We start from the raw sequence: 14,306 nt of genomic DNA on the forward strand, positions 1-14,306 counted from the left end.
GAAAAAATACTTCAGAAACTTCTTCCAAATAATTGTCACAATCTCAGCCATTCATATGGAGGGAGTTCCATTTCGGAGTTCCTCGATTTCTGGTTTTGGCAATATGAATAAGAGATACTTAACCTGTGCAAGACCAGCACAAATAACAACAACAACAACAACAATAACAACTTTATTTTTGTATCCCGCCTCCATCTCCCCGAAAGGACGTGGGGCGGCTCACATGGGAACAAGCCCAACAACACAAGTTAAATCACAGAACAATCCATTAAATATATGGAATAGTCAGGAAGGAATTGTAGGCTGATGTAAGAACATTTTGACGGAACGTGTCTGAATCTGATATGTACAAGTTCAAACATGGTTCTGGCAGAAGGCATAAATAGGAAACTATTTTGGAAGAGTAGCAGCCACCAGAATATGTAGCTTTGAACAAACTCAGGAATCAGATTTGACTAGGTTAATACACTGCATTTTTATTAAAAAGAAATTGGTCAAGTATTCATGAAATGCTAAAAAATATTTGACTAGTGTTAACAAGTAATGCAAAGAGGTTCAGATGACTCATTGAATGGCAGATAATGAATTCTGTCCTTGAGAACATATCACATGCTTTAAAAATGGTACAGTAAATGCAAGAAAGGTATTTAGAAACAACTCTTGCCTGGAAAATGATCTACTGGGTTCAGCAATGACCAAATTTGCTTTGAAAATGAGTTGCTTTTTACTACATACAAAAAACATGTAAATACAGTATCAGAGACATAACAGGTATAATTTAAATGAAAAAGGCTTCCATAGGTAGCTGTATATTTTAAAACACACACAAACACACAAAAAGCAGTCCCATAAGGGATACACAAATCAGAATTGTGGCCTGCAGTGCAATGAAGTTTAAAAACCTTTTTCCATTCCAAAACTATGGGAACTGCAGGTGTCGAGGAGAAGTGTAAAAGGTAAAATGAAGGAGAATCCAAACCAAAAGGTCAAGAGAAAGTAGCCTAGGACTTTGTGTGAATATTTATTTCTATATTATCAGAATTCACTGTATGCTGTGCCATGTGGCTTCTGTCGTTTCCAGCTATGAGTCCTGCTCCCAAGTCCTCCAGCTGTCGTAGAGCTCAGAATCAAGGTGGCAGGCTCAGAACCAGCTCACTCGATTGGATCGGAGTCCAGCGGAGCACATGTTGTTGCTGCAGCTGCCTCCATAACTCGGCGGACAGGCTGAGCAAGGCCTCCCCATTTTGTAAGGGGCTTCTCCTACCCAGTTTCCCCTGGAAAGAATGAGAGAAGCAAAACATGAGGTACGTTTCATTGTTGCATGGGTGGAGAGAACACTTACTTTTCAAAATACGGGCAGTCCCCGAGTTACAAACATCCATCTTGCAAACAACTTGTTAAGGTCTAAGACAACAGGAAGTGAGAGAAATCTGCCTCTCAGAAGGGCAATTCCCTCCTGGAAAGGTTATCATGGGAAAAGGGTGGTTCCACTGATGTTTTATCACCAATCCTTGTTTCCACAATGAGACAAATTTTTCAAAATCCATTTGTCACAGAGAAAATGAGATGAAATCTTCTAAACAGGGGCAGAGACAGCAAAACAGACCCTTCCCTATGCTATCCAAAGCTATATAAGGTAAAGGTAAAAGTTTTCCCCTGACATTAAGTCTAGTTGTGTCTGACTCTGGAAGTTGGTGCTCACCTCCATTTCTAAGCCGAAGAGCCGGCGTTGTCCATAGACACCTCCAAGGTCATGTGGCTGGCATGAAGGGATGGAGTTACATTTAGAAATGTATCTGTTCTAACTTACATACAAATTCAACTTAAGAACAAACCTACAGAACCTATCTTGTTCGTAACTTGGAGACTGCCTGTATTTACTCTTGAAGGAACTTTTCTACATACTAATGTCATTGCTTTTATTCTAATGTTTCCTCTTTCATATTACTTGTGTCAATCCCATTGTTCATCACTATGTGGTCTCCAAAATGTATAGATTATATATTTATAAATTAATACATGATAACAACCTTCCAGAGCTTGGTAAATATGTTTTTGTACTGCTGCTCCCAGAATCCACTAGTTAATGTGCCTATTGGTCTAATTGCCTGGGATGGGATTCTGGGACATGTACTTTCATTGAAGTTAGGGATGCAGGACTTCTACAAAAGTGGGAAAATGCAAATACCGATCCCTTAGATACACTATTTTTTTATCTGAGAAAACACATCTCTAGGACTCTTTAGATCCCACAGTGCAACACTATGGTCAACTCCTGCTGGAAGTTGACCATTGAATCATGCTAGACGACTTATGAATGCCTAAAGAAATGTTCTTTCTAGGAATGCCTAAATCCTCCAGCACAACTCTATGACATAAATTGATTATAGGGTCACACTGAACGTCCTAGAGATTCCTAGAGCAAACATATTAATCAAATTCACCAAAGGGAAAACTGCAAATGTAGAGAGATGACTGTAGTTTAAAAACCACCTTTTCCCAAGCTTGAGTTCACAGCAATAGCCTATCTAGTCCAGCGCCATTTTTTCCATAGTGGCTAAGCAGATGCATCTGGGAAACCCATAAAGTAATAGCCTCTCCTCTGGTGCTGCCCAACATATTCTCCTTAGAGTAATCTGCTTCAAGCTCTCAGAATTTTACACTGTTCTGTATTGAATTTCTTCAAACATGTGCATTTTTGCTTACTTGACAGCATAGTTGCACACTAAGTAGACTGCTCTCCGCCATGTGCTGCCCCACACATTCATGTTGTTGCAGGTGTGGATGGCACAGCCAATTCTGTTGCTAGAAGCCCACACCATCTGTTTTGGAAACAACAGAGTTGCTGTTAAAATAAACAGTTTGGAAACAAGCAGACACACTCCTTAAGGCACGCCAGATTTTTTCTCATTGGTTAACTAGCTGAAATGTACCAGGCACTCAATACCTCCAAGATGGAGGAAATTTCTCCTCTTCCATTTTAACCTTCAGAAATCATACCAGGAAGGAAACAACTTACTGCCCTGGGGACAAGGGCAAGAAGAACAAATTCTCACACTAGAGTTAGTGTATGATGGACATTGTTCAGCAACATTTCAGACAAGGCTTTAATGTGCCCTGGGATTAATTGGTCATCACAGTTTGGAAGAAGACCCTAGCAAAAACAAAAATATTTGGGCTTCATGGAAGCACTGGGTGGTACAAAGATGCCTAGAACTGATACTGCTGTAACTAAGAATCTCACATGACAGCAACTTTTAATTTCCGGCAGACTTCCCTTCTTTTGAATATCAACATCATAGGAAACATTTATCAGTTCTTTTCTTTATGCATCTAGCAATTCTCCACAATAGGGAAAGTCTCACCATATTACTTGTTTCAAGAAACTGAAGTTTGGTGGGGACAAGGGGGGGGGGGGGGAGAGACATTCTAAAGAAAAATACATTTTTCCTAGCATCCCTCTCCAACCGAGAAACTCATAAAACATTTAAGGGGAAAGCTGAAAAAGACCAGATATGTAACATAGGTAGATCACTCCAAATGACAACACTTTAATTGCTTTGAATCCATCTCCTAGAACAAACATGGGCAAACTTCGACCTTCCAGGTGTTTTGGCCTTCAACTCCCACAATTCCTAATAATTTACCGGCTATTAAGAATTGTGGGAGCTGAAGTTCAAAACACCTGGAGGGCTGAGGTTTGCCCATGTCTGTCCTAGAACCTTGGGTTTTATACGTAGTTTGGTGGGATACTTAGAGTTCTTTGTTAGAGAGTTGTAGTGCTATTGTGCAATAGATTAGCACTCTCTAGGGCCATGCTGACATGGGCCAAATAATACAGACTGCAGGACTGGCAGCAGAAGTGATGCTTGTAGCTGTTAACTTGAAACAAAGTGAAATGAAATTTTCTCTGAAGCTTCCGGGAGTCTCCAGAGTAATGCTGGTATTTTTGAGGTATGGATAGCCCAATACAGTATCACATGTCTAACAGATTGATCACTGTATCAGCAACCAGATACAGCTGTCTGGCAGAGGCTTGCTGGGAATGTTGCTTCTGATGAGGTCACAGCAAGGCACTGAGCAGAGGCGTCATTGCCACCAAGCCTCTGCTACCGAGCTTCTTTTGGACGGTCACAATGTGTTCTCAGCCTGACCAGCCTTCTGGACACAAAAAAGACTCTGGGGGTGCTCCTGTGTTGCACTGGGACAGCTTTGGAGCACACTACTCTGAATTCATTGGGTAGGTTGGAAGCCCCCAGTGGTGCAGTAGGTTAAACCCTTGTGCTGGCAGGACTTATGACTAGAAGGTTGGGTTGCTGACCTGAAAGTTGCCAGTTCGAATCCAACCCAGGGAGAGCGCAGATGAGCCCCCACTATCAGCTCCAGCTCCATGCAGGGACATGAAAGAAGTCTCCCACAAGGATGGTAAAAACATCAAAATATCCGGGCGTCCCCTAGGCACTGTCTTTGCAGACAGCCAATTCTCTCATACCAGAAGTGACTTGCAGTTTCTCATGTCACTCCTGACATGAAAAAAAATGAGTAGGTGTAGCTGCTGCATAGCAGAGCGCTTTAAGTACCTCCCCAGACTACAAATCCCAGGATTCCATTGGAAATTGTCATGGCACAGTGTATATAACCACTGCAATTATGCACCACGGATGGACCCTATGTCTCCAAGAGGAGTTCAAGAAAATGAGCACCAAAAAAACCATTTCACCAAGGGAAAAATGACATGTGAGTGACTTCATCTGAGGATAGTTCACACTATTCTGCTGCCAGGAAAATTCCTTACAAAAAGTGTGGAGAAGAACTGTCTGAGAAAATGAGTACAATTCTCAATTTTAAAAGATGCTCATTTTTGTTCCAATTTTCCTTTCCTCTCTCTTTACTGTTCTTCCTCCAGACACAACATTGTAAAGGAGACAGTTTAGGTTTCTTTCAGAAGGTGGCTATAAACAACACAGACACCCATGCAAATACAGGGCTGGATATTTTGAGAAGCCAAACTGGCAGGGCAGACATGGATCCATACTGAAGTGGTGTAGCAGGCCATTCATTATGGGCTGGAAATGCCTTGCCACAACTCAACATAGGACCAGGAGGTGTTCCACCTCAGGCTGGCTTAACACCTACGGGGAGGAGCAAATGAAGGGGTTGTATTCACAGACGTGCCAGACGCTTCAGCAAAGTCCTGTCACCACCACAGGGATGATTCATGGGCGGTGAGGAGGAAAGGAGCTTTACCTTTCCTTAAGAGGCTGCTCTTGGTACAATACCAAGTGCCCTGTGGAAAGCTGGTAAGGAAGGTTTCAGGAGCCCAGAAGATCTGTCTCATCTCCCCATGAGACCAATAAACACCAAGCTGACGATGGGATAAAACTGAGCTTAGACAAGTAGCATTTTTTAATTGCAGTTTTAAGAATCTCCCAGCCAACCCGACCAGCATGCCTCCTGGTGGATTCTGACAATTGCAGGCTTAAAAGTGACTTTTCTAGGGTCTGGAAATAAACCTGATGATTTGTTATATTTTAATACTACAGTAGAGTCTCACTTATCCAAGCTAAATGGGCCGGCAGAAGCTTGGATAAGCGAATATCTTGGATAATAAGGAGGGATTAAGGAAAAGCCTATTAAACATCAAATTAGGTTATGATTTTACAAATTAAGTATCAAAACTTCATGTTATACAACAAATTTGGTAGAAAAAGTAGTTCAATACGCAGTAATGCTATGTAGTAATTACTGTATTTAGGAATTTAGCACTAAAATATCACAATATATTGAAAACATTGACTACAAAAATGGCTTGGATTATCCAGAGGCTTGGATAAGCAAGGCTTGGATAAGTGAGACTCTACTGTACTTAATGGTGACTTTCTTAATGTATTCTGATTTTAATTGTAAGGTGCTCCAGGAAGATTTGAATCCTGACAACAAAGCTTCGATATATCCTTTTAAAAAGTCACCATCTTCTTTATTTATATACTGTCCTATTTCCCCAAGAGGACTCACAGCAGTTTCCAACATATACAAAGTATTCAATTGCCAATAGAAGACCATGCATAGAAGACCAATTATGATTCTAAAGACCTCAAAAGTAATTGACTACTATTATAGTCACTTTTTAAACATTAATTTATTTTTTTCAACATAATTTTATTTAAAATATTACAGAGTTACATGTTTCTGGTCTGTGATGCAAAATACTAAGAAATGCTGTAACTATCAACATAACTGAAGTTATAGTTGCATCATAAAGGGAGGAACCTCCTCTCTAGCAGAGTTACAAACATAGTCTATTTTTTTCTATGTGTTTATTATTTTTAAAAGGCATTAATTGCAAGTAACTGGTTGTTTTTTAAAGCTTACTCCCAATTTCTGATTACATATGTGATTTTTCAATGAACAAACAAAAAAAGAGAAGAAAATGTAAGGCCTATGTAAGATTATATTTCCTTTCCAAATGTGGATTCAAGTTAGTTGGCCAACATTTGATTTAAAAACAGCCTTTTCTCTGTAAAGTAGTGATTCTAACTGTAACTCACACTAGCCATCCTTTAGTAGAAATTCCTTGTGCAAGTATCAGATCCAACATTCCTTTTGTCTCGTTGTCGCATTTTAAATCATACTGTCTCCCAGCATTGTCAATTTTCTGTCTCTTACTTCTTCCAGCCACCTAACTGAGCTGGAATTGATGACTGCTTCCATGGCAGATGGTGCAGTGGAAAAAACAGACAGTGCTTCTTAGGAAGAAAACAAGATTCAGTCAGTCTGCTTTAATGGGGGGGTAGGATTGGTATCTTTGGAGATTATACAAATCACAGATTTCAATCAGGGATAGGAATCCTTTCACTTTTCTTATTGTCGGTCTACAACTCCTATCAGAAATTCCAGTATAGCTAATAGTAGAGTAATGTAGAAACTGTAGTCAAACACAATTTAGAAAACCATAATATCCCTACATGTTACATAGAGTGAATCTACACTTTAGAATTAATGCAGGTTGACACCACTTTAATGGACATGGCTCAATGCTATGAACTCCTGGGAATTGTAGTTTGGTGAGGCACCAGCACTCTTTGGCAGTGAAGGATAAATACTTTGCAACTCCCATGATCCCATAGCATTGAGTCAATGCGGTTCTCCTCCCTCTTATTAACATTTGCCTTAAAGGATTTCTTGTTTCTGAGCCCCATGCCACTTAATGGGTAATTTTTTTTAAGTCAGGTTGCATTCTGATGAACAGCAAGAACTTCAGGCTGAAAAGAGTCAATCCTATACTGGCTGGGGGCTTCTGTGAGCTTCAAGTTCTTGTCTGGGGCATATGAGACATCTTGCGAGATCACATGGATCATTAAAGAAGGTAATAATACTAGATGAGGTGGAAATCAGTAGGAAAAGAATATTACAGGTGGATGGCTTCAATAATGGAAGCCACAGCCCTGAGTTTGCAAGATCTGAGCAGGGCTGTCTGAGATTTTTCATTCATAGGGATGCTATAAGTCAAAGCAAGACTTGACAACAATATGTGGTGGTGGGTGGTTGCTTCTAAATTGTTGGAGTAGTAGATCACTGGATTTTAGTTTGAACTTCAAGCAAACTATTCAACGTGTCAAGCTTGATCTCCAGACTCGGTCCAGCACCTTGGATAGCTCCTTTCAATTCAAACTGTGAGTACTGAAAAGGACAGCTTAAATTCTGCAAAGGCCCAATTTCTGTCTAATCTTGGAAGCTAAACAGGGCAAGGCACACTGCAAACAGTGCTATAAGTTATATTCCAGAGGATGTACTGGAGAAAACCATAGTTGAGTATTCTTTGCTTAAGAAAACGACAGAGAATAGACCAAAATTCTCCCTGCCATAATGGGATAGTTGAAGGAAATGTAAATGTTAATTTAAATAATTACAGTATTATAACTCAAAACTACTGGTATATACCTGGGTGTAATGGCTGCAGACAGAGCCACTGCATTTGGAAGGGCAGCTGGGCTTGCATTCATAGGGATAAGGAAAGGCGTAGTGCTGCTTTTCATAATACCAGGATTTCACAAGGTCCACAACTGAATTATACCTGCAGAGAGTCACATACAAAGCACATATTATTCATTTAGCTTTCAAAAAGATATTCCAGTTAATACAATCTGCCAGTATATGTCTCCAATTCTCAATGCATTTGATTTGTTGCTGGTAATGTGGAGGTATTGGGGAAAGCTTCAAAATATTCCTGAAACTCCAGACCTGTGTTTTCGGGGCAACGTAGACAGCAGAATCAGGTCTGATTTGAACAGGTCCATCGTCGTTTTGAAGTACTGCTGCCTTCCCCTTTCCCCTGTACTCATTACCACAGAGAAAAGGGGACAGATTGTGCTTTGTGTGAGCTTCTGGCAGTTGCAGGAGCTGTGTGCTAATATTAGTAGAGGCACTTGTGCAGGAGTATTGGCCCTCTACTTCTCCCTGGTCACCTCCACTAATGTCAGCATGAGGTGTCCATGATGACCCCAAGCTCATATGGAGCTCTGCTGCTCTCTGGGCATGGTGATGGCAACATGGATCCACAAAAGTTAAACCTGCAAATGTGGAGGATGAGCTGTTTTTTTTCTTCCAGGCCAGAAAGAATGTATTTGAAGGGCTCTCCAGTCCAGCTATTCTGATTACCAGGGGACACTGCTTACCTGCCAGAGTGGATGGCAAGGTTTTGACCAATGTATTTCATCAATTGTGGAGGTCCATGCTCCCATATACACTGTTTTGCCCATGCTTCGGCAGATCTGGCAAGTCTTTCATCCCACACCTAGTCATGAAAAAGATCAAGAACAAAGATGAGACAAGGTACAAATAGCGAATAGGCTGCTGGTCAAGTACAGTAATTCGTTCCATACTGTCAAACAAATATTTGTCAAACAGCAATAGAAACATCATTTGGCCCTAAAGAATTTGTTATTAATAATTAGAGTTGTACTGATGGCTGGAGAACCTGTTGTTGTTGGTTGTTATTAGCAGTGGCCAGTGTATTCCTTGAAACTACTGTTCCTAGAATCATCCAGATACAAAGCCAGGTAATCACACACTGACTGGGAATTCTAATTCACATAAGTAACTTAGTTTTGGTAAATGTTTAGGGCTGGCAATGGTGAGCAAGAGCCAAAAAGCAGTCTTTTCTTTCTTAATATGTCTTTCCTTACTTTCTGATTCTCCTTTCCCTCTTTTGATCCATCTCCCTTTATCCAACACTTCCCTGTTTCTTCCTGTCCATAAAATTTGGTCTTGCCAGATGTCTAATTTCACTGCTATATGATCAACAGATGTCTTGCTGCTCCCTTGAATTGGCTTAATCTAAAAGCATTGAGATAACATTTAATGATATGACAATGCAATGCTTGATATTTATAACTGGTCCTCCACATCTGCAGATTTTACTTTTGCTGATGTGATTATTTGCAGAGGTGATTGAAATGTTCTCTCCAGGATTCTCTAGGCTAGTGGTTCTCAACCTATGGATCTCCAGATGTTTTGGCCTTCAACTCCCAGAAATCCTAAGCTAGTAAACTGGCTGGGATTTCTGGGAGTTGTAGGCCAAAACACCTGGGGACGCACAGGTTGAGAACCACTGCCCTAGGCCCACCACAGAGTCATGCTGGAAGCTCACACAGAGTCATGTTAGATGGCCTAGGCATAACTGCAGAAGACTAACCAACCCCTCTAACAAGGTTTCAGCAAAGTTCTACAAGACACAGCCAGATAACATGGTGAAAAATAAGACAGAGCAGGGAATTGTATCTTGCATGACTGGCCGTGCCTGCTGGGATGCTCTGTCTGCTGAACATAATTTTGATGCTTTACCCTTCCTTCATTTCCATGGGATACATTTTCAGAATTAGCAATGACAATGTGAGGTTCCTATGAAGACACAGAAACTGAATTATATTAGACTATCCTTCTATTTAACGTAACTAGTGATTAGTTTCTTGGAATTACTAAATTTTTCCTGTGGGTTCCTGCAGTTTTAATAGCTGTCTGACAGGCAGAAAACTAGTGAAGATTTACACAGCACAGAGATGCAATAATGGAAAACAGTGTACTTGCTGATTCTGCCAAACCCCTAGTCTCCTTTGGCGGAGAGATTTGGTTGGGAAAAAATTGTATTCTATTTTGTAACCTCAGTTACAAAATAGAACACCACTATTCTCCAGAGATACCCATGAGGTGAATGCAGAAAACAAAATATATAAACCACAGAGCCTGTTCTGGCCTATGAGCTATATTATCAGAGGGCAACAAGAGGAGTCCTTATCTTATTGATAAAGTGTCATCAGCCTGGTAGAACTTTGCATTCCAAATCAAAGGAATTATATATATGAGAGCCATATTTATAACACTTTATGTCTTCCCAGTTCCTCCCCTCCCATTAAGAGCTCAAGAATTTTAGGTTTTAGACAACAAATCTCAGAATCCCCCAGAAAAAGGATTCAAAAAACTAGTCCAAACAGTAGTCTAAAAGCTAACCTTTTCAACCTCAGTCTTTACCAGGAATAAGTACAAATAGAACTCACCATATACTCCATGTTGGCGGCAGGTGGAGACACCTGAGCCCGCACTTGATTGTGGTAGTCCAAAAGTGCATTCATGTCCCTGGCGGAAATATAGCGCTTCCTGCGAGTCCTGGGTATTCCAAGGCCAGATGTCAAGCCTGCCTCAGGGCTGCTGGATGGATAAAGGAGTTCAGTAGCATTGGGCAGCAAGAAGGAGTTGGATTTCTGTATCATCCAGAAGATGGAGCCAGCCAAATATAAGTGTGCATGGAAGAGAGTCATTTTAGGATTCGCATACGTTTTTCTCCTGAGCCACTGAAGGTTGGTTTTTAAAAATGTAATCAATGTGGCAAATCTTCTTTTTCCTCTCCTGGATTATGTGTCTAAAAGAAGAAGAAGAAACAATTAGACATTATTTTATTTTTTTGTCATCAATGGCAGGGAGGGACTGTAACTGGAAAGAGAAGATTTGAGCATATCAAGGGGAACTTTGCTAGCCGCATGAGAATAAAAGAGCTTGGCTAAGCTGTATTTATAAAGTACAAAATTCCTAAGCCCAGCTGCGAAATCTCCAGCAGTATCTTATTTATCACTTCTGTCTGAAAAGAGGAAAGCTTTTCCCCTCATTGCTTGTCCAGAAATCATTCCAAATGTTCCCATGTACCTGCCAAATGGGACACTAATTAATAATATGCTGCCACAGTGGCAATACATCAAACAAAGCTGCCCAGTAAATTGAAATATTCCTGTGATAAGTGAGCAATTTCTCACCAAAAAATGTAAGCTCTAAAAATGATTTAATAAGAATATAGCAGCTAACCATTTTTATTTTATTTTATTGCTAGGATTCTTTTCATTTATTCTAAGATATTTTTTTTTTAAAAAATCCCCTTCTCATTCTTTTCCACTCCTAGAAAAATCTTCTAAGATATTCCTTGAAGCTGCTCAAGAGATATTTCCCAGACTACATACCTTGAAGGCTGGGCCAAGAACAGCTGAGAAATGATGCTGCAGCCACAGTAAACTCACAGAGATTGACCTTTACAAACAACCTGCGCTCAGGAGCATGTGGCAGAGAGATTTAACACCGCCGAGTCCAAGGAATCTTTGAGGACGATCTGACGCAAAAACTACATCAAAACTCTTCCCTTGAGGAATGTCCCAAAGCCTGAAATGTGTACAACCGGACAATTTATGGCCTTCCCCTTATGTACACATGTCTCCATCTCTACCAAGTATCTCTGCTTGTTTTCAGCAATGGAGTAAGGACTGTGAAAAACACCAGATTATGACGCTAAAGGTTATTCACTTGAAGTTAAGAGCTACTTATACATACATTTGCATACTCTAGAAGATCTGATTGAGAAAATTATAGCTGTGACACATGAGATTTCTACCTTCTTGATGATTAAATTGGGAAGCAGAAGAAACTACAGTTCTCATAATCTCTAGCATGAAAGGGCATTCCTGATTCTGAACATGTTCAGGAACAATCTCCCTATATACAACCTCTTCTACATATTTAGGATGTCCCATTCACTACTGGTTTCTTCTTCCCTCTACTTTGGAAAGGAGGAAAAGAAGAGCTGAGGAGCTGCAGAGAGAAATCCTGTGCTTTGACATCATATAATAAGGCTTTTCAGGGTGGATGAATTTGTATTTCAAAGTACCCTGCTTCCAAAATCACAATGTTTTGCTATTTGTCCTTGATTCCAAATTGTGTCTGAAAAGAGGAAAAATAAATCACAGCGCTAATCAGTGATCCCATTATGTGCTTGCCTTCTTTGGAAAAACTATGTCTCCTTATCCTTCTCTTGATGGTTTTGGAACTCATGGTTATAGTAAACCCCCCATAACTGTGGAATCTATACCTGCAAATTAACTTATCTGTCCCTGGGTAAATATGGTCTCTCAAAGAATTTGCCAGATCTTCCAGGCAACCCCATCATCATCATCATCATCATCATCATCATCATCATCATCATCATCATCATCATCATCATCATCTTTATTTATACCCTGCCCCATCTCCCTGAAGAGATTCAGGGCAGCTTACAACATAGATAAATATAATAAAAATACATAGAAAATAAAAATTAACAAAATAATAACACATCCAATTAATGTAAGACAAAACAAAATAAGCCAAAATAAGCGTATGGTCTGCTTCCCCTGGAAGTTACCATATAATCACTTAGCAAATTCCTGGAGAGGCTACCCTTGTAGGAATTTCTACCCTGTTTCCCCTAAAATAAGACATCCCCAGAAAATAAGACCTAGTAGATGTTTTGCTGGATTGTTAAATATAAGGCCTCCCCTGAAAGTAAGACCTAGCAAAGTTTTTGTTTGGAAGCATACCCGCCAAACAGAACACCAGAGCATAAAGGATTGGTAAATGTACGTACCATAGAGTGTTGTACATGGAAATATTGGTAGTAACAAGAAATTCTTGATAGGATTCACAGTTTGTCTGGTTATGCTGGTTTGTGATGACAACTACTGTACAGTATATAATAAATGCTCCTTTTTTTGTTCAACAATAAATGTGAATTCTTCTTCATGGAAAAATAAGACATTCCCTGAAAGTAAGACCTAGTGCATCTTTGGGAGCAAAAATTAATATAAGACACTGTCTTATTTTCGGGGAAACATGGTAGGTTTTCCGAAGTGATTTTATAGTAACATCCAGGGGAAGCATACCATAGGATTGCCTGGAGGACTTAGCAAATGGGTTCAAATTACAAGAAAGAAGATTCACCAAAACATTAGGATGAAATTCCTGCTGTTTAAGGGCCCTTCCACACAGTCATATAACCCAGAATATCAAGGCAGAAAATCCCACAATATCTGCTTTGATCTGGGTTATCTGAGTCCACACTGCCATATATTCCAATTCAAAGCAGAAAATGTGGGATTTTATTCAGCTGTGTGGAAGGGGGCAAAGAACTGTGTGACAGTGTAATGGACTGCTTTGTAATGTGTTGGAGATCTTTGAGGTGAGGTTGGATGACCATATCTCAGAAAGTGCTTTGGAAGTGTATTCCTGCATGGCAGGGGTTAGATTAGATGGCTCTTATTGCCCTTTCAAATTGTATGTTTCCATAATGGTTTATTGTATTTATTACAAGAATAAGAAATATTTGGCCCTTTAGATGTTTGGGATTTCATCTACTAGAAGCTCTACCCAGTATCACCAGTAGCAAGGGAAAATGGGCAATTAAGGAGGGCCCAGTCCTTTCAAGAAACTTAAGGGCTATAAAAGACAGAACATCATATGAGGGTTAATGTGATGCAGTGATTTGAGCATTAAACTATAACTAAGGAGACCAGGGATCAAATTCATCTTGGCCTTGGAACTTGGCCTTAAGCAAGTCACACTTTCTCAGCCTCAGAGGAAGCTAAAGATAACCCCTCGCCCCTCGAACATATCTTGCCAAGAAAACAATGATGGGTTTGCCTTGAAGTTTCCATATATCGGAAATAAAGGCACACAATAACATCAACAATTTAAAATGTTTGGAGGGCCATACATTCCACACTCTCCTCCACAATGGAAGGAGAAAGAATGAGATCCAGCCATACATTATCTCAAAGGTCTTTGCACTATAATATCCGTTTACTTTTTAAACCACATATTATTTCAGAAGAGACTTTTGCTTTCTATCTGGCAGTCTTGGATCCAGAGCAGCCCAGCTGTGGTTGCCAGTGCCACAAAGGAAGTTGGCCTGCAACCATCTTATGATGAGCCTTTGTCTTGGGCACAGATTGAAAGAG

At 40.1% G+C, this 14,306-nt stretch overlaps 1 protein-coding gene and 1 long non-coding RNA gene across 3 annotated transcripts in view; one reads left to right on the top strand and one right to left on the bottom strand.

The window, feature by feature from the left end:
• The window catches only part of LOC103278774 (uncharacterized), a 47,412-nt gene extending 35,118 nt beyond the window's left edge, over window positions 1–12,294 (top strand). The window contains exons 4-6 of one of the 2 annotated variants that reach the window (XR_010005589.1): window positions 1,082–1,304; window positions 7,231–7,366; window positions 11,447–12,294. This is a non-coding gene — a long non-coding RNA (uncharacterized LOC103278774). Of the gene's footprint in view, window positions 1–1,081; window positions 1,305–7,226; window positions 7,367–8,608; window positions 8,688–11,446 lie in introns of those variants that run through there. The other variant, XR_010005590.1, reaches the window with a different exon arrangement.
• Window positions 457–11,641, bottom strand: r3hdml (R3H domain containing like). The gene is made up of 6 exons (XM_003220634.4): window positions 11,505–11,641; window positions 10,554–10,915; window positions 8,676–8,794; window positions 7,942–8,074; window positions 2,707–2,822; window positions 457–1,274 (listed from the first exon to the last, which is right to left on the bottom strand). The coding sequence occupies exons 2-6, from the start codon at window positions 10,812–10,814 to the stop codon at window positions 1,142–1,144; spliced, it is 762 nt and encodes a 253-aa protein (XP_003220682.1). The 5' UTR covers window positions 10,815–10,915; window positions 11,505–11,641; the 3' UTR covers window positions 457–1,141.
• Window positions 12,295–14,306: the final 2,012 nt, after the last annotated feature.

The sequence above is a fragment of the Anolis carolinensis genome, chromosome 4 (assembly GCF_035594765.1).
Source record: "Anolis carolinensis isolate JA03-04 chromosome 4, rAnoCar3.1.pri, whole genome shotgun sequence".
Taxonomy (NCBI): domain Eukaryota; kingdom Metazoa; phylum Chordata; class Lepidosauria; order Squamata; family Dactyloidae; genus Anolis; species Anolis carolinensis.